We start from the raw sequence: 26,990 nt of genomic DNA on the forward strand, positions 1-26,990 counted from the left end.
TGATGCATATTAATAAATATTCTTTATTTAGTAAAATTTGCACATTGCGCTCTTAACATCACACCCAAGTCCCTGTTACAAATGGATGTTTATTCTCTGTAAAATCTTTATATTTAGAATTTCTGTACATTTATCAGAACAACCTTTACCACTACACTGAAGTATCACCGAAAGAACCTAAATAAAAAAAGACAAAAATAAGACTCCTAAACATATCCCTAAAGTCACAGTTTGCAAAGCGCGATTACTGACTCCACCGTGATTCTACCCATGAACCGACAGACGGCCGGAGGCATGGTCCAACGGTTCCATGTGAGACGCAAATAACGTGGAAACGTGTTGTGTACAAGTGCAAAAGAGAACAAAAAATGACCGAAAAGTGAGAATCACATTTACTTTTAGGAGAAATGATTCAACGAGACAGCGACTGTACTTCAGATTTATCTTTTTTCTTTTCTTTTTTGTGTTTCCAGACAATGGCGTCGCTGTGTCTAGTTGACGCTGGCGGTGGCGAACCACTTGCCACTGCAGACGGGCACCCTCCGCTGGCTGCAGGAGGGCGTGGTGGTCTCAGTGGCGCGGCAGTAGTCGGTGAACTTCTCCTTCAGGTGCTGTCGGTACCGGTGGCGGTTGTCGTAAAAGGACTGGTTCCGGTCTATAAAGGCCTGGATCTCATCCTGGGTCAAACAGTTCTCCTCGTCCGACATTGCCTCAGAGTCATCCTGGAGGAAACAGATGGGTTAGGACACAGGTGGCAAACATACGGCCCATGGGCCAAACCAGGCCGCCAGATGGTCCAATTTGGCCCATGGGTCCAAAAATGACACTGAAGAAATGAACAAGAAATTATGTTCAAACCAGTTTAGTTCAGGTTCCACATTCAAACTGTTCTTTGTTTTAGTGTAAAAAAGTAACATTGCATTAAAAATTTTACAAACTATCCTTTAAAATAAAATCAGACCAACCTGAACTGTCTGAATATAATCAGTGTAACAGTTCCAATATTCAGTCTGTTATTACATGTTTTGTGTATTTGTAGATCCACTGTATCTGTACATTAGAATGAACATGTATTAATGATACACTGAGGTTGAATATTGGTAAAATTACACTGATTTATGTGCAGAAATTTCAGGCTACAATTCCAAATTTTTCGATTTATTTGTTTTAGGGAGAAAAAAGTTAATTTCATGATGAAAAAGTTTACAAAAAGTGCAAATAATCTAAATGATCATGAAACACCTGAAATTTATGAAAAACTAGTGTGTTGACCTGTGTGGATCCACAGGTTCTAGATGTGGTCGTTTTTATGCTGTTGTGTATTCGTGCATGTTGTACCACACTTGTCCAGCACTCACCGCCAAAGCGTCTTTGCACTTTTCCTTTCTTGCAGAAACAGAGAAAGGCCCAATCCCAATTCTCTCCTTGCCCCTTCCCCTTTAACCCCAGTTCTAAGGGGTAGTGGTGTACTCATTCCTCTCTAAAATGGTCCAACCCTTCCAGACCTGTTCCATCATCATCAGTCATCGATGTCACTATAAACAGATGATCTAACTTTGTTTGGGACAGAATTCTCCATGTCATCAGCAGCTGGAACCGTCTCTGTTTCATGGGCTTTGGACATCTGTTTACCACTATCAACCACAAACTGCACAAATGTGATCTATAACACACTGAAACAGCATTAAACGGACGATCAAACGATTCAGTTGTTTCTGAAGTAAATCTGTCCATTTGTGTGTTTCTTCACTGCTGCTCTTTTTGCTGTGTTTACCTCCATCTGACCAATGAGTAGAACTGAATTATGGCTGATTTCTCAGACCCCTGTGTTTGGAGGGTCAAACAGCCCTCCCCCTTAGCCCCTCCCCTCTGACTCATCGAGAATCGGGACACCCATACCCCTTTATGTGACTGCGCAAAATGGAGGGGGAGGGGCCAAGGGGTGAACTGGGATTCAGCCAAACTTTAGTGTCTTTATTCATATTTCATTGCCCTGCCCCCTGAAGGGGAGGCAAAGGCTATTGCTTTTGGTTCAGTTTGTTTGTTTGTACTTTAACAGCAGAACTACTGGTTGAATTCAGACCTAATTGGGTTTATAGATTAAGTGACCCAGAATAGATGTGATTACATTTTGAAAAAGTAGGTCAAAGTTCACATTTTTTATGAATTTTCTAAAATCTTTTTTCCCCCCATTTACTTATAATGGGAGAAATGTGTCTATGATGACATCAGCACACACATGATGACATAATGACATCAGCAGACATGATGACATCAGCTAGATCCATGACATAATACCCTACCATACATGCGAGGGGCGCGGTTTGTTGTGCCTGGAACCACCTGTTACTATTTTCATGTTGGTCTGGATGTGGAACCTGAACTCAAATCTTTTGAACAGCCCTGGGTTCAAAGGACCAGGAACCACAGCCGCCAGTGATTCATCATATGACTAAGTATTAGTGATACTTGGATCGAAACCACTGACATTGATTAAAGCAGATCTGTGAATGGACCCCAGGTACAGTGTAATGTGTCATCTGTCCATTTCCAGGAGGTTCAAGGTCACATGTTGGACCACCTTAAAGCCTCCTTAGATGCTCAACACTCGTACACTCACATTATTGACTAAACAGACCCATGTGTTCACTCTGTCACTGACCAGAAGTTCCTCCAGACTTATTTTGGCGTCCGGGGGCCTGGCGCCGAAGTTGAGGTTGTCCTGATGCGTTGCCCACGGTAACCGGAGGGCCACGTTCGTGAATGCGTCTCCGCACAAGGAGGAGAAGAGTTCTTTGGTTCGACACGGATGCAGCAGAGGTCGACTGAGGCCCGGAGGCGACGCCCCGTCTGATGTGCAGCCTTCCGCCTTTGGGCCCTGAATGCAACATGTGCAGACTTTAATCATCAGTGGTGTTCAGCGCCGCGGGCTGATGTGAGTCCTGTGGTCTGCACTCTCACCTGGTCTGTGCACAAGCCTTTGCCCTTCCTCTTCTTCTTTTTACTCTTACACTGAGTGTTGGGTTCTGAGTGAGTCCAACAGTCCACGCAGCTGTCGGTCCCGTCCTCCTCCTTATCGTCTGCACAGTGATGGGGATGAGCGCTGCCGCCTTCACAATGGAAACAACACCAACATACTGAAAAAAACACTGAAGACGGCACATGATAGAACATCCAAGACCATAAAGAAGACAACACACAGAGTCCACCAGAGTCTGATCCACTGAAAACAACCACAGTGACACCATCAGACTGTTGAACTCAACCTGATAACCCCATCAGTACAATTACACACAGACTATGGAGATTTATTGATCATATATTGTCTAGTACATATTGTACAAACTGTTATTCCAATTGTGTGTCTTATAAAGTGTTTTTTTATATATATTTTTTTGTTTTTTTCTGTTGTGTTGATCATTTCTTTCCTGCTCCTTCTTGTTCTTCTTGAATGGAGCGACTGTAACATCCCATAATTTCCCCCCAGGATGAATAAAGTATTCTAATTCTGATGTTATGAATTCATTTATTCATGTCCATCCGTCAGATCTAGTTGAACTTCTACTGTGGTTTGGTTCAAACATGATCACCACCTTCATTAAACGACCAATAGACTCCCAGGACGTTGTGGGTCTGAATCAGTTTCTGACCTGCGTCGTCATGGTTACAGATTCCCTCAGAGCAGGCGATGTCTGACCCTTCTCCGGACCCCGTCTCGCTGCCCTCCATGCTCGATGAGTAGCCGCAGTCACTGCCATTGCTGTGAGGAGATAAATCTGGAGAACGGCGCCGACGGTTACTGGCTTTGGTCCAGAGGTCATGACTCCTAAACATCTGTGGGGTGGTGGGGCGTACCTGGTTTGGTGTCATCTGGGCAACGGCAGGACGAGGTTTCACTGGCAGCGATTCGCTCTTCACAGCTGGGCTCCTCCTCGTCATGGCCTCCACAGGCCTTACAGCCGGACCCCACGGACTCCAGAGGCCCCTGGGACCAACCACACATTAAAACCACATCAACCACACATTAAACACAAAAGCAAAGGTCAACCCAGATCCACCCCCAGATCTACCCCAGATCCGCCCCAGATCCACCCGTCTGACAGAGCCAGGAGGCGTGTCTGTGTTTTATTTCAGGGACCTTCACCTGGTCCTGGTCCTGGTCCTTTTCTTGCGCCTCCTGCTCGGACACATCGTAGCCACACTTGTTTTTGCGTCGGTTCTTCTTCTTCTGCCTCTTCTTCTCCTGTTTCAGCTCTTTGGCTCTCTCCTCCTCAGACAACTCCTCCACAAACTGCTCCAGCCGGCTGATCCCCTGCATTTTCTCCACCGCCATCTACGACCATCAGACCAGAGACGGGGTCTACATGGGACACATCCATAATGAACAACCTCACAGACCCAACGAACGAACGGGACTTTACCTCGAAGCTTTTCCGGAGCGCGTCTACGCCCAGGTGGAAGAGGATCTGCCAGGTCTGCTCCTCTGCTCGGAGCTTCTGCCAGATCCGGTGCAGACGTTCGTACAGGTGAATCCCCAGACAGGTCAGGACCTCCTCCTGGGCGATGTCCATGGTTTTGGCGTGACGTTCTCGCCGTCTTTCAAATGAAAATGATCAAACTGATGAATGAACAGGTGGAGTGACCCGTTCAGGTCTTTGTGAACACAGAAGGTTGTGCGCTTGGACATGTAATTCACTGACAGAATGATGGATGGAATGGGTTTGTTGTTCATCTATTCTTTGCTTCTTTTCATTAGTAGTGCAACTTGTTTATTTCTGTCCATTTTCTTGCCTGTTTTGTTCATTTTTCATTAATTTTGCTGCTTATTTTGTGTCTTTACTAATTTTGATTCTAATGTTTGTCCAGTTTTCCCTTATTGTGTTAATTATCCATCTATCAACCTGACATGTTGTCCATCCATCCAACCGTCCGTCCTTTTTGTCACTTTACTACATATTGCACATGTCACTTTAACTCAATATGTCATCTGTTTAACTTCACTGTTCCACCTTTATTGTCTATTCATTGTCTCCTCAAGCCCCTGTTTATAGTTCTATACTGTTTATAGTTCTATTCTATGTTTATAGTTCTATTCTATCCTATCCTAACCTATATTCAGTTCCCTAACCCTTTAGGGTTTTGTCATTTCCCTTTTCTGGATGCCATGTACATGTGGATGAACTGATAGTAGTCTATACTCTGTTCTATTCTATTCTATTCTATTCTCTGTTCTTTTTTACACCCTGGGGCCTTTAGGGTTTTGCCATTTCCTTATTTCTGGATGCCATGTACATGTGGATGAACTGACTCTGATTGAACGGGCCTCTTTACGGTCATGTTCAGTGCTACGTACTCATAACCTCCTGCGAACTCTGGCTCTGCTCTGCCCAGAAGGTGAGCGATGAAGTCGGTTTCACAGCAGACGTGTATGTGGCGTTCATGTGGACAACAGCACAGGCCTTCGTACAAGGCGGCGCAGTAGCCCTTCTCTTTAGTGCAGTCCAACTCCCCCACCAGGATGTTGTACGCCCTCAGCACTTTATTCTTACAGTCCGTGCAAAACCTGCAGGCGCCATCAAAACAAGACCAAAAACAGACCAACTTCAGCTTTTACACCAAACCTGAACTCATCTGAACACATTCTCTGTTGTAATCACAGCAGTGTCCGGCTGATGGTACCTGTGTTTTCGCAGGTACGTCTCCAGCGTCTCCAGGAGACAGGCGCTGTCGATAAGGACCACCTCGTCTCTGCACTCCTGTGACATCAGCTCCCACACATCCATCCAGCTCCCACTAACGACAAACACACACCAGTGAGCACCACGGCAGCGCAAACCACCAGGACATGACTGAACACACAACAATTCATCATGACAGGGTTCGACACAGAGTTCAAGGTCCAATTCAAACACTTTTAAGGGTCTTTTTCACATTTTTCCACCACAGCCTCTTATCACTGGGGTCAAATCCATAACTACCATAATGATGTTCATTGTATTATACTATAAACATCTAAAATTATGTTTCAAGATAGCAAAACACAAACTTTTATCCAAATAAAAAAAGGGAATCCACTTGGTCTTCTTCAGACACTCTCACACCAAGTCACTAGTCTCTTTTCTATTGATCCTCAAATTGTGTGAATATAACTTGGGCATAAAAATTTACCTAATGGAAAAACGACAATTTCACCAAACTCTTGTCTTTCGATTAAAAGTTTTAAGCACTGACAAGAGGTGGTTTTTGAGCATAGTGAAATTGGTATATCACGCAAAACTGCAATGGAAAGACCTTTTTCCACAACTAGTCACGTGAATAATAAAAAAAAAAAACAGATGTTGATGGACGTTACAACAAGAGAAGAAGAGTTTAAAAAGAAACGTGTGGTTATGTGTGGACACACCAGGAAACCAAATCATTTAAGAATTTAGTAGGAAATAGAGGGGTAATATATAATAATAATGAATATATCTGTAAATCAACACCATATTTGTGTTCGTCGTCATGTTTATGGAATGACTTCTCGTATCATCTCGCGATAATAAATAACAAAATCATCGCATTTGTGATTTAATGGAAAAACCGAAATTATGCCCTTTATTTTTTCGACATTTAGTAAATATGGGTAAAGTTTTGCACAGATACCCAATGGAAAAGCGACTACTGATTCAGATTAAAATGTACCTGGGGTCGACCTGAGAAGACCCGGGAGTTTTATTTTCTGACATAAAGTTTTTATTTTTCTAAACATATCACTTCTGTGTAAGTAGCTTTGGCTGGACATCTAACCTGACGGAGTTAATATTAAAAATAAATAAATGAATCACATCACAGAGTTAGAATTTAAGCACTTTCAAGCACTTCAACTAAAACTGAAGCCCTTTTCAGACTTTGAAAACACAACATCGATATTCAAGCACCTGTACAAACCCTGTCATGACCTCTGACCTCCAGGAAAAGAGAATGGTAGACCAACAGAACAGGTCTGACCCAGGTGTGGACTCACCCCAGAGGTTTGGGCTTGTGTGTGTCTAAGGAGTGTAACTGGCACCGTTTGTTCTTTTTGCTTTTTGGAATGGCATCGATCATGTCATTCAGTTTTGACCTGTTGAAAAACACACAGGACAAAAAATACAGACGGTATTGAGAACAAAAGTATCTGCACCATCTCACACATCCATCAGTTACAGTTAGTTCTGGTTAGTTCTGGTTATACCAGTGGATTGTAGAAATGTGTTCACTTCATTACCAGACTTTAAACCTGCTTCCACGTCTCTCATGTGGTCAGTACTGTAACCCTCTGGTATCAGATGTCCTTTAAACACCTACAGCCCATAATATGCCCAGTGTCATAATGATGTCACAATGTGTTTCATACAGTTTGTTTTTAACCTTTTACATATTTTTGTATTTCATCAACTTGATCCACAAACAAAAATACCAAATACTCAATAACTGTCATATTTTAATGCCATGTTTGTAACGGCAATGCAAAAAAAAAAAAAGACTTTTTTTTCCTTCAATCTACTACACAAAAATTGGATTAATTCTTTTTTTTTTTTCATTCTGTCCTATGTCTCTGTTAACTGACTAATTATTGGACTGTTTGCTTATTTTCATTGTGTTTTTTATCAATTCAATAAATTCTGTAAAGTCCCGTGAGGTGACTGTCGTGATATTAGGCTCTACAAATAAAATTAAGTTGCATACGTCAGTGATTGACACCAACATTCGTTCATATTATTATTATTTTTGGTTCTAGGTCAAATGTTAAATGTGTCAGTGTGTATTTTGTACTCACTGGGTAGAAGGGTGTTAGTGTAGAAATTTTGTGGATGGATCAGAATTTAAACAATCATGAGAAAATGAAGAACTGTTGAATTCAGGCCAAAAACAAACTGTGAAAAACAACATGTGTGGATAAATAAATAGTGTGAGTGCATAATCTGCTCACCCAGATACTAGAGGGTTAATGTGACAAAAAAAAAAAACAACAGCATAAAACCTCTGATTATCGTGTTTGACTTGTTTGTGATTTTCTAATGAATATAAAGACATGATGAATTATTGCTTTTCTGTTTAGAAAAAACAGTATGTCTTCAGTGGAACTCGGATCAGTTTATCGACACATTATCATCAGGATTAAAACCCACCATTTTCACGTCATATTCATAGGTGTTTCTTCTCTTTGTTCTGACTTTAACACTGGTGTTTGCATTCAGTCAGTAAAACCTCTAATTTTGCGTCTTTCTCTGGATACAGTTGTAACCTGCCATCCCTGTGTGTGTGTGTGTGTGTGTGCTCTTAGAGTCTGAGTCGTACCCGTGGATGTAGAAGAGGCTGTAGAGCTTCTTGACGTCTGCCAAACAGGCCTTGGTGACCGACAGCAGCCCGGTGGGTTTGATGCTCAGTGGCTCCAGAGCCGGATTCCCCGATTCCACTAAATGAGAAAAGAGACGTTCGACGCTCCGTCTGCAGCCGACGCACGGCACCAGCTGGGATAAGGCAGCGTACACCTCCCTGGACGTCACCATCAGGGCCACATTCAGGTCCTGCTGCTTCAACTTGGAGTGATACTGAAGAAAAAACAACCACGATACCATCAACTACAGACTCAGCAGATGGACCACACGTCAAAGATAGGGACGCACAAGAACCATCAGCACCGATAATTATCAGTACCATACTGAAAAAAAAAATGAAGTCATTCAGATAATTAAAGTTTTCACTGATAAATACAGCCCATAATATTACATCTAAAATGATTAGATTTGGTGCATTTCACCTGTACATATTGTTGCCTTGGCAACCACCATACAAACCAAGAAGAAGCAGCAGCAGGTGTGGGTCAGTCCATTGTTTGTCAGTCAAAGGGTTTTCAGTTCCTTCCTCTGTTAGTTTAGTTTTATTTGGAGCACATACAATCATCAGATAACACACAGCCATACAACATAGTCAAACTACATTTTTCAGTACTCAAAAAAGAGTGAGAAGAAGTATAACTTGTAGACTCCACCCTCTTTTTACAAACCAATAATTCAATTAATTCCGCTTCCTTTGTTTTAACACAGTTTTTTCTATATATTTTTACAATAACACAAAGCATCCATACAAACCACTCAAATATATTTTTTTTTAGTCACCTCATATACAGTCAGATTTGTTGATTGTTGCTACAGCTGTCAGACACAGATAAAGGTCCAGATCCAGGCCCAGTGGTTGTTTTGTCAGTTTTGTTCCAACATCAGTAGAAGAACAGGGACATTCGAAAACACTGAACGTCCAAACAGCTGATAGTAGCTTAACGCCCCAGAACAGTGACCAATCAGCACCAAAGTAGGTGTGGACATCTGTAGCTACACCCACTTTCACATCTGCTAAATCCCACCCCCAGTTCAATGGCTGTTGTCCACGTTCAGCCTTGTCCTCTTCATTGGGACACATTATAGAGACAAAGCTGAACGGAGCTGAATGTGTGAAAACAGCAGTCAATCATCACCAAATTCTGTCTGTGACATAAATAGAACTGAAAACCCTTGGACTATTGTCCATTTGAAGCAGACAGAGGCTTTAGGTTCTGTAGAAGCCTTTATTGGACTATTAACGGAGTTTAACACTGACCGGAAAGAAGAAGAAAACAACTGGAACTAGAAGCACTCAGAGAGCGCAGGCCTCCGCCAAGGCAGGTCAGTGCCCTGGACTTGGATGAAAATTTCAGGAAATGTTGATACTGGCACAAGGAACAAATGATTACATTTTGGTGTTGATCGGGGGTGGGGGGCCACGGGGGCCCACTGATCTGCCTTGGCGGAGGTCTGCGCTCTACGAGTGCTTTTCTAGAAAAGACAGCACAGGCCTCCGCCAAGGCAGATCAGTGGGCCCCCGTGCCCCCCCACCCCTGATCAACACCAAAATTTAATCATTTGTTCCTTGTGCCAGTATCAACATTTCCTGAAATTTTCATCCAAATCCATCCATAACTTTTTGAGTTATCTTGGACACAAACAGACAGACAAACAGACAGACAAACACACCAATGCTGACAAAAACATTACCTCCTTGGTGGAGGTAACAATGGGAACTATTGGGGTTTGGGATCAGTATGGTTTAGGAGAAGCAGGAGGCTATCGGTATCAGTTGTAAAAACAATGACTATGCATCTGTAGTTAAGGACCAACAGAGTCCAGGCTGATCCACTGACCTCAGAGAACTGTTTCCAGTGGGAGGCGTTGACGTCCTGGTTGTCAACATCTACAACACTATCAGGAAACTCCATCACCATCTGAAAATGAGAGGAAAACAACAACGTTGGTCTGTGAGGGAGTCAGTTCAGTCAGGCTCAAAATAACACCGTCTCCTGGAGAACTGTTGATCATGTTTCTATAAATAATTGCTGTGGTTTTAAGAGTCGTTTGAATGAACCCATCAGAGCTATGTTTGATGTTTACATGGATTCCACTGGGACATGAGAGCTGGAATGGAAGCGTGTTCTTCTGCCTTATGCTTAAAGACATGACTGATGGGTGGAATTACTGACACTACTGCTCCACATCAGCCTCATCTGTCTTTAGATTCAGTTATACATTTGAGAAGCTGCACGTTATTTCAGCTTTAACTGCAAATTTTTTAACATTTTCACATTAACACATAAAGACCCAGTGGTACTTTTGTGTCAGTTCCAAAATAGTTTTTTCTCTATATTTAACATTTCTTAAGTGATTGATAACCATTTATTATACATTATCCTCTGCATTTTGTATTTTTTCCATGTAAATCCTGTATTTCCTATACATAGGACTCATTTTTTTCCAATAAAAAATGCTTAATGAGAGTTGGGGGTACTTGGATAAAAAGTCTATTTCAGGGGGTACTCCACTGTAAAAAGTTGGAGAACCCCTGTATTAGTGGATCAACAGGTATTAAACAGTTCCATCAGTAGATGGTTTAGGTCACTGGTGGATGTTTGGGTCCTTAAGGGTTAAAAGTGTTTCATCTCATTCATGAAAATCCACACATTTCCAAATTATATTGATTTTGAACATTTCAAAAATCTGAATATTGACAAACTGATGGAAATGTGTTCCTTTAGGAGTTAAAATAAAAATAGTCCATGTTTGTGAGTTCCACAGAAGCTTTAACATCCTCTGGGACTGGTCACAGTCATTCTCTGCGGACGGTGAAGCTTTATATGTATGACCTCCTGAACCATGATGCATTGCTCTACGTGGTACATGTTTTTACCTGGATCCGCATGAGCTGGGGATGGTTCCATCGTCATCATGTGTACATGCCAACAACTGGACCAAGCCCTTTACCATCAGCCTGTTCTAGGAGTTCTGATTATGACATAACTCATGAAGCGGACAGTGAAACAGTATGGTGAATGGGTTTACTGTTACTTTATCATATATGGGAACATATTACAAAGCAGATTTACTGATTATCTCAATCCTGTGGTACTCTAAGGTCATGGATGTAGTCACAAATGACAGAGTTTTACAGAGTGCAGAACTCGTTAGGAAAAACTGTTTTCCATAAAGACCCCATCAAGCACAGATCCTGTCTGTTATGGGTCTATAATAAACATAATAAGAAATAACTTCCATTAGAGCCGGAGGTGGCTGTGTCTTACACCTGTATGGAGGAAAACCTCTGCTGTAGATTAAAATACGACTCTAACCCTTAAACAGAACTAAGGCTGACACATTAATGTTGTGGACACATGAATCTAAAATGGGACAGTTTTACTGAACAGACTTCACTGCTGATAACAATGTCTGCAGCACACTGTTCTACATGTGATGGGCATTTTCTGAATATGAACGTCTCATTTCAGTGTCAGATTAGTCTCTTCCTTTATCCAGAGTCTGGTCTTTATTCATAAAGTGTTTAGTATGAACTCAGCCTCAGATGACAGGACTGCTGGGCCTGCTAACAGCCGCTTTAGCCTCCACTGACACACTCTCCTTGCAGTCAAACATATGGGAAGTCTCACCGTTAAAGTGTCGTCGATGTACAGGGGGATCTGTCTGACGAGGAACGGGTAATCCTCCTCCCCCTCCCTGCAGACCGCGACCAGCTGAGCCATGACTCCTTCCAGTTTCGGTTGTGGATCAGATCTCCTGCAGGTTCACACACAGCTGACATTAGCTCAGGCTACACCAGGATAACGTTAGCCTCCTGCGGCTCACTGCGATAATACCACCCAGTCACTACAAAGAGATGATCTGACAGAATAAATTACAGTATAATCTATTAAAACACCAACATTTAAGCACAGCTAACAGTGTCTGAAGAACACAGGTCAAGGTAACTCCTACAGATTTATGTTGACCCAGATTTCACCTGCTAACTGAGAAACAGGCGCTTTGGAAAGTTAAACAGTCGAATATAAATAACATAATTTAAATTAGCATCTATATACTTTTACATGAACCCATTTAAGTTGTAAATACAGTCAAATCAGGTTAGTGTCTTATCTGTGGAGCAGCGTAAAATCCTGACACCAGTAACCGGCGGCTAGGCTGCTAATGCTAACCTGCTAGCTACTTTCAACTGTCAGTACAAATACAAAACCGGGTAAATATAGGAGTATTTTACTGTATATTTTATCAAATTAACATTGTCAACCTTCATCATACATCGATGTTCATGTTACTTTGATAAATTTGATAAATTGCTGATTTGATCCCCGCCCTGACAATGCCTATAAAGTTGGCTAACTTAGTGCTTAGCATTGTTGTCCTACATAGCCCCGTTAGCAGGCTAATCTGGAGTTGGACCGGGAGACCGGAGCTACTTCCACCCGCTTCTTCCCCGGTTTCAACGCATAAACCGAAACACGTTCACGAACAAATTCGAGACATTCATGACAACAGTCTGTTTATGTGTTCACCCTCACCTGCGTCTGAAATATCCGATTAAAACAAAACTAAAGAAGTGCGACAGTGAATCGGCGGCGGTGGCGGAATCTTCATCACTATTCTGACCTTTGGCCTCGGGACGTAGCAACACGTAGAGCGACCGGAGGAGGCCACGCCTCCAGGGGGCGCTGCAGGCGGAGGAGCGGCTCCGTCCACCAGAGGAAACAGAGTATGGAAAGGCAGAATATAAAGAGAGAATAAGGCCTTTTGTTTATTGACAGTTTATTATTCTTTTCCTTCATCTTCTTAGGACTGAAATAAAGAAATAAGAAACATTTCTAAATCTTATTTTCTTTTATCATCCCTGTCCTTCCTTTGTACTTTGGGAACAGTCACTGTAAACTAAACTCAAATACATTCATCACATTCCTTCTAAACCAGGGCTCTCAAACATGCGAAAACACACATACAAAAAATAATGACTCCACATTTTCTCCTGGGTTTGATGTGGGAAAAAAAATTACATTATATCTATAAATAATGACAACTTCAAAATTTTGTCTTTGTTTTAGTGCAAAAAAAATAACACTAATTTATGAAAATATTTACATTTACAAACTATCCTGTAACAATAAAATGTAAATAACCTTAACATTTATGAACAACCTGAAATATGTAAAGAAAATTAAGCACAATTTTCTGCCTATTAAGTGCTTAGTGTCTTTGTAGATTTGATCCATAATGCACATATAAAAATGATAAATTGAGCCATAATATTTTTAATATTGCCCTTATTTTTCTTAAAAAATTTCAGTTTTTTTCAGGTTATTCATATCTTTTTTGTTTGGATAGTTTCTAAATGTACGTATTTTCATAATGTAATGGGGGGGTTGCACTAAAACACAGACAAAAAGTTGGAGTTGTCATTATTTATAGGTTCTTATGCTATTATCTTATTGGTCTGGCCCACTGGAGATCAAATCAGGCTGAATGTGGAACCTGAAAGAAGATGACTTTGAGACCCCTGTTCTAAACTCACCTGTGTGTGCCTAATACTGTCCACATATTCTCAACAAACGTCCTTAAATATAATTATCCATAAAATATTAATTAACCATGTATATGTTTGCTGTGCAGCCATTTGTTCAGGTTTATTCAGGGTAAGCATTAAGGACAAGTCAAATCCTTTATATGCATCAACAATGTTTGCAAAAAATGTTATTTATACTTTGTTTCCCCAGTTTTTAGGAAAATCAAATGAAACGCCTTAAATTTCATGGTTAGATATTTAGCTGTAATGTGTGTATGATCAGCTGATCACAGACTTTCAAATAATAAATGATCTCCATTTGAATATTTAATTTATTGAGTCATACAGTAAAGACATTTATAGTTTGCGACTCCATAAAAAAGCACATGGTCCAGATCCAGTCGTGATACGGGGACACGTCTTGTCCAATATTGTCTGTGTTCAAACTCAATCTGTTTAATACATGTATGAATACGTCTGAGTAAGTACTGTCACATGACACATGGTACCACTGACACAAAGAACATTTAAGGGTAAAAATACTGAAATTCCTGCTGCGTGACACAGGGACTGAAAATTACATATTTTATTGAGTTTATTCAAATGTTCAAAACATGCTGCTCTCATCATAAATGGATCCGAAATGAAACATAGGGCTTTAGCTCTGATGTTAAACTACAACTGGGATCAATATTGGATCAAAATGTGGAAATGATCAGTTTGGATGAACACAAATCTGTTGGGACAGGGGGACAGTTGGGAACTGGGACAGCAGTTTGGACCGCTGTTCAGTATCACAATAAAAGACTGACTGGAACTACAGTCACTGGACTGGACACTACAAAAAAAAAAAATTCTCAAGGATATTAAAATTAAAGTCACTAAAGAAAAAAGAGCAGCTCATTATTTAGAACAAACCTTTAATGTTCTTCATTTTATGAAAGTGCTGCAGAAATGCAAATAAACTCTGAGCATTTAACTCAGTTGACAGTGTTAATCCAGCCTGTGGACTTTATTCAAATGTCAAACATCTTTGAACTACACTGATAAAACCTGTGACTTTGGGATTTTCGAGGCACTTTCACCAGAATTTTACAGTAATTCCATAAACATGTAAAACATATATTATAAAACAGTTGATGAACATGTATAAAAGTAAAATACACACAGAGAATAACTGACCACAGCTGAGTGTGTCCACGACAGAGTTGGTTAAACCCGTCATCACATTTGCAATTAAGAAAAACAGCAGCTGATTCCTGTTGACGGCCTGAAGAAGACACAGTCCATCCACGTGTCTCCTTCTGTCGCACACAGACTCAGACTGTTTTTGATACAAACTCCACGACGAGGGCAGGAGGTGGAAACCTGACAGTGTTTTGGAGAAAAGTAGAAGCATGTCAGCTAAACCCAGGCAGGACAGGAAGAACAGGGACTGGGCCACGCTCCACAGACAGAAGGACAAGTTCCCTAAACGTCGAGACACTGGTTCCACAAATGTCTGAAATATGCATAAAACAGCATAAAGAACAAAACTCCCAAACAACAGGTTCAGAAGCGTTTGGATCCACTGTTGGACGCTGGACCTGCGCTGCATCACGTAGAGTCCAACCTGGACTCCGACCAGGTAGAGGGCCACGTATCCCACCACAGAGAACAAACCCTCTTTGTTGGCGTGAATGAAGTCGACTTCTCTGTTGCCGTTGTGAAGGATGAACTCTTTGAGCCCCGTTGTTTCCAGAATGAACTGATAAATGCCACCGATCAGAAGAGCGAAAACCACAGACTGATTCAGAGGCAAAACAGCCAAAAGCACCGACGAAACAACTCTGACCACGGCCAACGTGAAGAAGAAGTTCCAGTGGACGCCGTATTCAGTCACATGCTCCTGGTATCCAGTCATTTTGACGCTTAGGACCCGTCCCAGACCAAGGGCGACCAGAGGCCAGACCGACATCAGCTGCTGTGAGATGAGCTTCACCTTGGATCCGGATGCAGTCTTCCCCCTCGCTTCGGGACAGACCAGAGCATTGGCAAAAACAAAAGCTCCGACGCCAAAGTCCATGACACCGGTCCCGTAGGTTTCCGTTTTGGCATATCTCCTCGGGAAGACGCTGAAGTCCACGGCCAGGATGCTGATGGCCGTCTTCACATTTACAAACACCCTGAAGACGGTGACGAAGGGAACCTGGTCAAACTGGACATGACTGCGAAGGAAGGCGGCGACAGCAGAAGGACGACGGCTTCTGCGGTGGATGAACCAGACGACACAAGCAGGAACCAAGGTTAAGGTTATGACGACGAGGTGGAGGACGTCGCTCAGGACAGTGCATGACAAGACGAGGGGGAGAATCAGAACCGAGTAGTCGAAAAGAAGGTGTGAAAGCAGTGGACGAGGCAGCGGAAGAGTCCCCGAGGCCCAGTGAAGCAGAAGCAGAAGCAGGCCTCTGTTGATGACACACACTGGGGCCAGGAACGAACCCAGGGCCACCTCCCCCAGACTCGTCCCATTGAGGTTACTGACAAACGCCTCCTTCAGGTCCCGCTGAGACATGACCTGCAAACACCAGAAAATATATGAAACTGACCGGGACAAGGATTCCAGGAGACATTTGAGACGATGTTCTTTGGCAAACAACCAGAAAGTATAAAATATCTGTTGAATACTATGCTGGGTGTTTGAGAGAAAGTGACCACTAGAAAATGGAGGAGTGACAAATGACCCATATTAGAAGACTGGATAGAACTGGGTAAAGAAATGTCCCAGAAGGAGAAACTCACATTTACATTGAGACTCAAACAAGACAAATCTGAGGAATAATGGAAACTATGGACAGACTTTATCAATAAGAAAAAAGAACAAAACATGACACCCACTGTTGGTTGGATACTATAATGTTACTGTTGTTTTTATTGCCTTTTACTTATTCTTATTACTGTTCTGTTGAAAAAAAAAAGGTTTAAGAAAACAAGAAGTGAAGGCACTGGAGATATACACAAGAAAATAAATATACAGATAGAGTGTTTTATTCTTCTCTGAAAAGAAAAGTAACATAGAAAAATAACACTGTAAAATGTTATATTTGTATGTGAATGTAAAACATGTAAATTCTCCACTACAAAATCAAATAAAAAAAATTGAATAAAAAACAACAAAAACATATGAAATCAGACAGTTCATTCAGAAGTGGACACTACTGTTAGTAAAGATAAAGATGTAGAAATAAAGAATAAAGATAGTTTTATTTGGCATTTGTACACATTCAGGTACATTGGAGTTATTATGCAGAGGTCTGACAGAGCACAACTATAAAAGAATAAAAGATACAATCAGAATAAAAGTCTAAGATAAAAGCAGCATAAAAGTATTAAAGCAGCATCAAACAATTATAAAAGACAATAGCACTGTGACACAGAACACATTAGTATTTACAGGCACTGGAGGTAAAGTGGATGGTGCTGTGTGGTTCGGGAGGTTAGTTCATCTTTGTTTCCATTTGCTTTGGTGACATTCATTGTTGTTAGAGTCAATAATCTATTCATGCGTTTACACTTTCCCTAAGTGTGTGTTGGACTGTGGTGCAGGTTTAGTGGGTTTATGGATCCTCCTGCAACAAAGTCATATGTTCTGGAATAAAAAAAAGAGTATTATATAATTTGTGTCATTTCTGTATCTGTGTGCAAAACTTTGGAGAAACTTGCTAAAGAACAAGTTTAATTAAAAAAGGGGGATAAATAATGAATGTTGAATAAATGAACAGAAAATAACAGTATTATAAGCAGAGTTTGATCATTGGTGCATCTGTCATTTCCACTCATTATACCCATGCCTCTTATGCATGCTGTATATAATTGACTGAGATTTTGTATTTCATATTTATTGTTTATTTTTTAAGTGTTTTATGTCTTTTTTTTTTTTTTTTTTTTTTACCGTTTCCTGTGAGTGTATTATTCTGCTCTTTACTGCCCTGCTGATGCAAAATGCTCATTTCCCCACTGTGGGACAATAAAGGGATTATCTTATCTCTATATTTTATTGTTTACCTGTTAAGATTTTCATGCACAGTTTTAGTTTAAGGTTATTATATAATTAACCAAAATCACTGCCAAAACACCTTATAAACTGCTCTTCATTAAACCAGCCCGTACAAACACACCCACTTCATATTTGTGCAGATGCTAATGCTAATGCTAACACTAAGACCGAGGCTAGCGTTCAATAACCTGTCTAAACGGCTGTAATATTAACAACTTACATTGACAGAAGTGAGTCTTGTTCTTAGTACTTACCAGAGGGTATGTGTTAGCTGTGTGAAAGAAGTACAGGTTGATAAAAAAGACCTGTTTAACAACATTTCTATGAACTGCATGAACCCATGTTTCTGTCAGAGAGCGTCACTGACTTACTTCCGGGTCCTGTCGAGTTCAGGACCACTCGGATTTTCTGAAGCTCTCCGATCTTGACGGACTTCAGTGAATCGTTTCAGAGTTTGGACACACAAATTCAATAAGCACGAGTCATTTTTGAGTATTAAAATGGAATAAAGTTATATTATCGATATTATGAGCAGAATTTATTATTATAAGCAGGTAAATTCGCTTCGTTGTTCATGCTCGCCGATACTGTATGGGGTCCGTGAAGCCTCAAAAAGAGGGCGGGAATAGCGCTGTAGTGTGAGGAGTTCAGGACGGTGGGAAAAGGAGGAGACTGTGGAAAGTTGTGTCCTTGAGGAATGTTGGACCGTGAAGGAATATGTCCACTTCGTGACGGCAGACTGAACTCATACCGGACAGATTTGTGACTGTAGTCCGTCTTTGGTTTATTCTTTCGTCTGTCAAATACCGAGGTTACCGTTAAACCGATGAATTCTGTGGAGGACCGACGCACCGTTAAAGCGGGACACCAGAGGGGAACGGTGAGTACCGGACCGTCCGCCAAATGTGGACCCTGGGGCGGGTGTTTTCAATTATATGAGTCCATGACAGGCGGAACAACCGGCGGAGTCCCGTTAAAATCAGGCACGGATTCCGGTTTTCCCGGCTGGGTCTTTAGTGTAAAGTTTGGGACTAAATATCAGATACCGTATTGTTTGTAGTTAGTGCACCACCTGGAAAAAACCAGCCGACAGTGAATTAAACCAAACTGAATAAAGTCACCTGGACGCGGATCTAAAGGTGAATCTGAGAGAAAATAGAATCAATGACTTTAAATTGAACTTATACTATGTCTCTAATGTGTCCGTTCAGTGTTTGGAATCCAAATAATCATATGTATTTTAATCCTAAAATTGTTCATAACTGAAGAAGAAGTTCAGGTTTTTACTTCAGTTCAATAAAATAAACATTCAAGCAAATTTATGAAAAGAAACAAAGATAGATTAGAATAAAACTAACTTATATCTGGAAAATAAAATCAAAATGAAAACTGAATTTATAAAACGGTTACATACGGTGATGACTGCTCACATTCACATATGTGTTAATAATACTTGTAATAATAGTTTTAATGTGTGTTTTATTAATACTTTTAATATGTATTTTATGAGTTTGCTGTTTAAAATGCCACAGTGAGTTTTGTTGTTTCTGTTTCTGTTTAAAATATATTACAATATGAATACTGTCCACGTAATTAAAAAAAAAAAAAAAAAAAAAAAAAAAAAAAATATATATATATATATATATATATATATTTATATATATATATATATATATATATATATATATATATATATATATATATATATATATATATATATATATGTGTGTATATATAAATAAATACCTGGAAAATTGACATCATTTCAGTTTTATTGTAAAATTACACCATTAAATATGAGGGTAGATGTTTTCAGTTTTTGCACTAAAGCTCCCATTGATCACATGTTGTTTCTGATCCACATTAATGTGTCCAGTCCCTATGAACAGTATTTATACTCAGCTTTTTACGGTGAAATCCACAAACACATCTTCACCAAGACCAGTCACATTCATACTTTACTGCCGCAATTATATTAAAAAAAGAAATTATGAGATAAATGTCCTCCTTTTTGTCACAGGTCGTTAATAATAGAATAAATCAGGGTTTTTTCCTTCAAAAAATAGGATTAAAACTGGACTAATTTCCATTTATTTTAAACTGTTATATCCTCAAACAGACAAGCATCTCTTGGTTTTGGTTCCTCTTGCAAGAAAACTTTAGATTTTTCAATAAATTTCATAATTTCATGTCTTATTGAACAGTTATTATTAATACCATTGGTTGAATTTGGACTGATTTTATTTGTGTATAAAAATCAGGAAAAGCTGGAACAGACAACAGGTAAAGTCCAACTGTTAGATGTTGGTTTTCATTGTTTGGTTTTAAAGTTGATGTGATGCTTCAGTGTCCTCATTCAAATACAGTACGGAGGTGCAGAATGTTCATGTGTTTAGGTAGTGATGCTGTTTAACGAGCTTCAGTATTAGATTAATTGCATTAGGACTGTTTACCAGCAGCCAGGCTAATGATGTAATGAGATGAATCTACCTGGACGCTGTGCACACTTTTAATCCCCCTGGTGTTGACAGTCCAGGTTTCCGGTCCAGACCATGTGGGAGGATAAAGCTGATTCATGTTTGGGACTGAGGTCCATCACGCATTGACCAGAGACGTGGAAGTCAGTGGCGTTCAGGTTCCACATTCAACCCAATCTGGTCTGTAGTGGATCAGAACCAGTCCAATAAGAACAGAGAAACAAGTCAAATTACATTGTGGAAATATTTACAGCTGTAAAGTTTCCTTAAAAATGTCAATAACATGAACAACCTGGAGTTTCTTAATATAAATCAGTGTAATTGGACCAGTATTCATCCTCAGTTTATCATTTACACATATTTATTGTAACATACAGATACAGTGGATCTACAAATACACACAACATTTAATAACAGACTGAATATTGGTCCAATTACACTGGTTTATTATATTTGTTCAGATTATTAACATTTTTTGATAGTTTGTAATGTTAATTTTTTTATGTAATTTAACTTTTTTATACTAAAACAAAGAGAAAAGTTTGTATTTGTCATTATTTATATGTTATTGTGTTATTATTTTACTGGTTCTGATCCACTTTAGATCATATGAAGGTGGAACCTGAACTAAAATGATATCTTCAGTGTCCTTGTTTCATTTCATAAATTCATCCATGGGCCTGATTGGACCCTTTGGTGTCCTGTTTTGGTCCACAGGTCGTCTGTTGGACACCTGTGCCATAGACTCATAAATATGGTATTTATTTAAGTCCAGAGGGAGGAGACGTGTTTGGAAACTGGGCCTGTTCAGACTCCACTCCTCTGGTTTCATCAGTCGTGTGCTTGATTTGCTTCATCGTCCTGTTTGTTTGTTTGGTCTGATTCTTCATCCAGGTCAGTGAATGCATCACCAAACCCCCCCTCCCATCTCAATCCATGAATGACCCCCTGGATGGAGACGTCCAGGCCTTCCTCACCGATGAAGAGCAGCTCCACACCTACGACGACCTGACCAAGGTCAACCCCGTCACCCCGACCACAGGTAAACACCAGGTTCCACCCACCTATCAACTCCACCCACCTGTCGACTCATCATCAACCCATAAACACCCATGACTACTTCTATATTTAACCTTTCTGTTTCTGATTTATCTCCATTTATTGTAACATTATTGTCTGTATTGTACATTTTTTCAGTGTAAATCCTGTATTTTCTATATTTAATTCACTGATCATGTAAATGTTCATTAAACTCAGAGTAAATTCAAAGGTTATTATATAAAAACAGATCAAACTGAATAAACAGTGTCTTTTTCAGTCCAATCTGTCATTAACTGAACATAAACCCAGTGTGTCCATCCACTGGCCTTTTAAAACTCCATGGGTTTATATTTTTTTTCTACAGTTTTGTTCAGTTTTTCTTATTTTGTTGCTTATTATTTTTGTAATTTTTAAAAATTAATTTAGTTCATTTTATTGATTACTTTGACTGCTTTTGTTCATTTTCTTGCTTATTTTCTCCATGTTGATTACTTTGTGAATTTTCTTATTCATTCTTGTTAGTTTTTATTTATTTTTTGTTCATTTTTTCTTCAGTTTTGTTCAGTTTGTGTCTCATTTTGTTCATGTTATTTGTTTTTTTTTTTTTGGTTTATTTTTCATTTTTGTTCATTTTATGGATGACATCGGCTGCTTTTGTTAATCTTGTTGCTTGTTTTATTTTTTTGGACTTAATTTTCTTCTTCTTTGCTACATATTTTCCATCAGCAGATGATTTTTGTTGGTGGATGTTTGGGTATTTATGGGTTAAGTGTGTGATACGCTTCATAAACCTGCTGTGTGTTTGTTCATACACACTGTGTCCTAATGTTTCCACCTTCATTCACCTTCAGCCACTCCGTTTTATTTACACATGAACATTAAACCTGACAGACGACGATAAACACTATTAATGCAGAAAGACTGGAGGGCAAGGAAATATGGGAAGTGTAGTTTATCTTGTCTTTATTATTATACGTATGATTCTTCTTATATTTGTATTTATATGTGTGTGTATTTTTTTTCCTCCTACTTTAATTCTACTTGCACAGAGTGACTGTGACACATAATAATTTCTTCTAGGATTCATAAATTATTGTGATTACTCTGATGTATAACATTAACTGTATACAGACGACCTGCTCCTATGTTATTTATTATAAACTAAAGATAAACGTGTGATTTTCTTCATGTTGATGCTGTATTCGTCTCCGTTGTCTGAGTTGAAGACTGGCTCTTATTTCCTGTTTTGTGTGGGTTTGTTTGTGATGTTTGCTGGTTCTGTGTCAGTTCTCCGGTGCCTCCAGGCCCGGTACCGGGTCCACATGTTCTACACCCACGCCGGCTGCACCCTGGTGGCTCTGAACCCGTTCAGGCCCGTCCCAGACCTGTACTCCCTGGACGTGATGAAGGAGTACCACCACTGTCCTCAGCCTCAGGTATTCACAGCAGCACCGCCCTGGACCCACCAGGTCCATCAGAACCAGAACCAACAGAACCGCTGTGTGTCTGTCAACAGGAGTCCAAACCACACATCTTCATTGTGGCAGAGGAGGCGTACAGGAATGTCCAGGGTCAGGTGGAGCCGGTTGACCAGTCCCTGGTGGTCAGCGGAGAGAGTGGAGCGGGAAAGGTACCCACTACACACAACAATACACACAACAATTACACATCAAATACACACAACAATACACACAATAATATACAACAATTACACATCAAATACACACAATAATATACACTAAATAGACACAACAATACACACCAAATACACAACATTAACACAAAATATATACACAAATACACACAAAATCACTCAAAATTCACAAATACACACACACATTTATACATATATATATATATGTGTGTGTGTGTGTGTGTGTATATATATATATATATATATATATATATATATATATATATATATATATATATATATATACACACACATATATATACAATTTTTATTTTTTCTGCTAGAGTGTGAAACATTGTGAACAGAATGAACCGTGTTGTTGTTCAAACCCTTTCATCTGAAACTGCCTTAAACCTCTTTAATTCAGCTCCGTCATGGACTTTACTGCACATTTACAGTCAAGCTATTCAGTCGGATTAGGGGCGAGGTCTGTAGTTGGGTCATGTGACAGGGGTCTCAGTCCCTCTTGTCTCCTGGTTTCTGTGGGATTAGGGGCAGGGTCTGTAGTCGGGTCATGTAACAGGGGTCTCAGTCCCTCTGATCTCCTGGTTTCTGTCCAGACGTGGACATCTCGCTGTCTGATGAAATACTACGCCACCGTTGCGTCCTCGTCGTCCCTGGAGACGAGTCAGAACACGGTGGAGAGGATCGAGAGGAGGGTCCTGGACTCCAACCCCATCATGGAGGCCTTTGGTGAGGACCCCCCTGGGTCTGGGTCTGACTTCTACAAATACTTTCTCACTTTTGCTGAAGTTGTGTTTTTTTTCTGGATAAAACCAAAAACAGACCGTTTAAGGTTTGATTTCTAATTATTACTCAGTGTCTAAGGCTCCGTTCACACAGCAGGTCTTAATGCACAATTTGGATTTTTGGGTAAATCCGATTTTTTTGTGTGTTGGTTCATATTCCACATTAAATGCGACTTCTATCAGTTTTGATTCTGAACTGAATGTGACCCTGAAGTGATCCACATGCACTAAAGAGGTCCTGATGGAATACATGACCACGCTGTGTTTATGGAAGTAACACTCCTGGGACGAAGAACTGTGATGTTTGTCACATTTCAATGACGTAAAGGTCGGATAAATGCGACCTGGACGTTCAGACTGAAGTCACATTGGAAAATATCAGATCTGGATCAGATTTAGGACCACATATGAAAGTGGTCTGGGTCAGATTTAGGATCACATATGAAAGTGGTCTGGCTCAGATTAGTGCTGTCTAAACTGTCTTTAACAGATCAGATCCAGGTCACATATGGACACATTTACCTTCTGTGTGAACGGAGCCTTAGTGTCTAATTTTTTGTGCTTTTGTCATAAATAATCAAATGTGTTTTTTTACTGTTCATTCATTTAATGGACGATGAAAGTTTTTAATGAGTGTTTTCTGTCCATGAAGGAAACGCCTGCACGCTACGAAACAACAACAGCAGCCGCTTCGGAAAGTACATCCAACTGCAACTAGACAGGTACTCTTCATCACCACCACCATCATCACCATTGGGTTCTTGTGTTAATTTTCTGTCGTTAATTAAAGGTGTTAATTTCCTGTGGTTAATTAAAGGTGTCAGCTGTTGGTTGGAGCTTCAGTCCAGACGTATCTACTGGAGAAGACCAGAGTGGCCAACCAACCAACCAACGAACGCAACTTTCACATCTTCTACCAGGTCAGTCCAGAGACCAACATCCACATAAAACCTGACAAACACATACAGTTAATAATGTTAATAAAGGTCATTAACCATTATTAATATTATTAACCATAAAGTTAACGTTAATAACTGTTAATAACGTCAGTGTTTGTGTTTCAGATGATGAAAGGAGCGACAGATGAACAGAGACTGGAGTGGATGATGTCTCCAGGACAGACCTTTCAGTGGCTTCCAAACGCTGACAAAACAGTTGAAGGTTGGTTTTTATTCCTCATGTACTAACCAAGGTTATTATCATTTACCAAAACTAATGAAATGATAAAAACTAGAATTAAAAAAACATTTTCGTTAACTGAAATAAATAAAAACTATAATTAAAAGAAAAAAATGATAACTAACTGAAACTGTATTGTGTGCTTACACAACTAACTAAAAATTTTAGCTGGCATCACCATATGACACTTCACAGTCCGTCTCTTCTCGTCACTTGTGGTTTACAGTCGTCTTCTGGTCCCCACTCTACCTGGAAACATGGAGACTAAAGTTAGGGGAAACCAGAGTCCTGTCTGGGATTTATTTGAATACAACGGCGAAGAAGATAAAAGATACGACAAAACTAAAATTAATTTTAAAACTAAGCATTTAGAAAAAAAAGAAAACTAATAAAAACTAGCAAACCTGCTCTAAAAACGAATTAAAACTAACTGAATTAGAGAAAAAAAAATTCAAAACTAAATAAAACTAAACTATAATGAAAAATCCAAAACTATTATAACCTTGGTACAAACCCATTATTTACATTCTTGACCTGTGGTTTTGTACAATATATTTATTGACTTTTTTGACATTATACAGACACACACACACACACACACACACTGAGTCACAGATCTTTGGTCTTTGAGTCTTTTTCCACAGTCTTATTCTAATAATAATAATAATAATAAACTAAATTAAAAGAATAACAATAATCATCATCATCCTTAAAAGTCCATTAGACTGTGTGTGTTTTTATCAGTTCTGATGTTCATATATGGTTCCCAGCATTGGTAGAAGTCCTTCCTTTTGCATCATCTGTCAGTGTTTCCAGTCTGATACATCTACAAAGTTCCTTCATCCTCACTGTTGATTTAGGATCTCCTTCCACCGGTGAAATAACTGAACAAGTCCAACAGTATAGAATGATTGGGTGTACATAGACATCCTTTTGTTTGATGTATTTTGTGTCATAACCGGTTTGTGTTGCTCTTCTGTTTTCTAGAGGACTGTTTTTCAGACACTCTGGAGGCCATGGACCATCTGGGTGTGGATTCAGACCGACAGAAGCAGATCTTCACGGTCAGATCCTGAACTCTGCTTTTATCTGTGTTCATTCCTCTGTAATCCCACTGTTTCATGGGCTGGTTCTGACCTTTTGTCCTTCAGATATTAGCTGGGATTCTGCAGCTGGGAAATGTGACTTTTTCTACTTGGACAGACGAGTCTCAGCCATGTAACCTGACGGAAGAGTCCAAAGGTTGGGAACAATATCATTTAGCACCATTTATTCTAATATTATCACCTGTATTTACATTATTTCAATGTAAATACTGTATTTTCTGTATTTAATTCGCTGATCATGTAGATGTTCATTAAAATTCAGAGTTAATTCAAAGGTTATTTTATCAAAACAGGGAAAAACTGAAGAAAAACTGTCTTTTTTAACTAAATCTCTCATTATCTGAACATAAACCAGTGTGTCCATCCACTGTCACTGATCCAATTCCATGGGTTTTTTTCTACACTTTTGTTCAGTTTGTGGCTTATTTTGTTTATTTTACTTATTTTGTTGGTTTCTCATTTATTTTTGTTAAATTTATTGATCACTTTGGCTGTTTTTGTTCATTTTATTGTCATATTTTTGTAAATGTTTTGCTTATGTTTTTCATGTTATTAAGAATTTTGTCAAAGTTTTATTCTTTTTTTTTACTTAATTTTTATTTAGTTTTGCTCATACAAATATACAAGACATTTACATACATTAACATATCTAATCACACATCCCCCTATGACATACATGGAAAAAAAGGATATCTGCAGTAGATATTGATTACAGTTAATCACAAATGAAACATGAATGACAAAAAGAAACAAAAAAACACCCACATACATGTATATGACCACTTCTGAATGCTTATTGCATTAAAAGCTTAATCA

At 39.5% G+C, this 26,990-nt stretch overlaps 3 protein-coding genes across 5 annotated transcripts in view; 1 reads left to right on the forward strand and 2 right to left on the reverse strand.

Annotated features, from left to right (window-relative positions):
- On the reverse strand, positions 1–13,046 carry ggnbp2 (gametogenetin binding protein 2). 3 transcript variants are annotated; one of them, XM_030154633.1, is made up of 14 exons: positions 12,902–13,046; positions 11,996–12,122; positions 10,202–10,282; positions 8,323–8,576; positions 7,007–7,105; positions 5,680–5,793; positions 5,354–5,563; positions 4,422–4,596; positions 4,151–4,333; positions 3,856–3,985; positions 3,650–3,776; positions 2,962–3,112; positions 2,663–2,878; positions 1–722 (listed from the first exon to the last, which is right to left on the reverse strand). In XM_030154633.1, the coding sequence occupies exons 2-14, from the start codon at positions 12,086–12,088 to the stop codon at positions 492–494; spliced, it is 2,064 nt and encodes a 687-aa protein (XP_030010493.1). In that variant the 5' UTR covers positions 12,089–12,122; positions 12,902–13,046; the 3' UTR covers positions 1–491. The 3 variants fall into 3 exon arrangements, with proteins under 3 accessions (XP_030010493.1, XP_030010491.1, XP_030010490.1); XM_030154631.1 differs by having other exon boundaries at positions 2,962–3,110; positions 3,651–3,776; positions 4,145–4,333; XM_030154630.1 differs by having other exon boundaries at positions 2,962–3,110; positions 3,651–3,776; positions 3,856–3,990; positions 4,144–4,333.
- A 1,150-nt stretch (positions 13,047–14,196) lies between these two features.
- On the reverse strand, positions 14,197–18,313 carry LOC115432937 (phosphatidylinositol-glycan biosynthesis class W protein-like). Its single transcript, XM_030154046.1, has 2 exons — positions 18,184–18,313; positions 14,197–16,450 (listed from the first exon to the last, which is right to left on the reverse strand). The coding sequence occupies exon 2, from the start codon at positions 16,445–16,447 to the stop codon at positions 14,975–14,977; it is 1,473 nt and encodes a 490-aa protein (XP_030009906.1). The 5' UTR covers positions 16,448–16,450; positions 18,184–18,313; the 3' UTR covers positions 14,197–14,974.
- Positions 18,314–18,593: 280 nt separating this feature from the next.
- The window catches only part of LOC115432946 (unconventional myosin-XIX-like), an 84,855-nt gene continuing 76,458 nt past the window's right edge, over positions 18,594–26,990 (forward strand). Inside the window, 10 exon segments of the mRNA XM_030154056.1 lie at positions 18,594–18,809; positions 21,301–21,448; positions 22,735–22,883; positions 22,964–23,077; positions 23,701–23,833; positions 24,542–24,611; positions 24,707–24,809; positions 24,954–25,050; positions 26,056–26,132; positions 26,220–26,310. Coding sequence (XP_030009916.1) covers positions 18,756–18,809; positions 21,301–21,448; positions 22,735–22,883; positions 22,964–23,077; positions 23,701–23,833; positions 24,542–24,611; positions 24,707–24,809; positions 24,954–25,050; positions 26,056–26,132; positions 26,220–26,310 — 1,036 coding nt within the window. The 5' untranslated portion in view covers positions 18,594–18,755.

Source organism: Sphaeramia orbicularis, chromosome 14, assembly GCF_902148855.1.
Source record: "Sphaeramia orbicularis chromosome 14, fSphaOr1.1, whole genome shotgun sequence".
NCBI classification, from domain to species: Eukaryota; Metazoa; Chordata; class Actinopteri; order Kurtiformes; family Apogonidae; genus Sphaeramia; species Sphaeramia orbicularis.

Coding starts and splice junctions, on each gene's coding strand:
- ggnbp2 (XM_030154630.1), bottom strand. CDS start 12,088: ATGGCTCAGCTGGTCGCGGTCTGCAGGGAGGGGGAGGAGGATTACCCG. Junction 10,283..11,995: donor ACATCGACGACACTTTAACG/GTGAGACTTCCC, acceptor TCTCATTTTCAG/ATGGTGATGGAGTTTCCTGA. Junction 3,111..3,650: donor CTGTAACCATGACGACGCAG/GTCAGAAACTGA, acceptor TCCATTGTGAAG/GCGGCAGCGCTCATCCCCAT.
- LOC115432937 (XM_030154046.1), bottom strand. CDS start 16,447: ATGTCTCAGCGGGACCTGAAGGAGGCGTTTGTCAGTAACCTCAATGGG.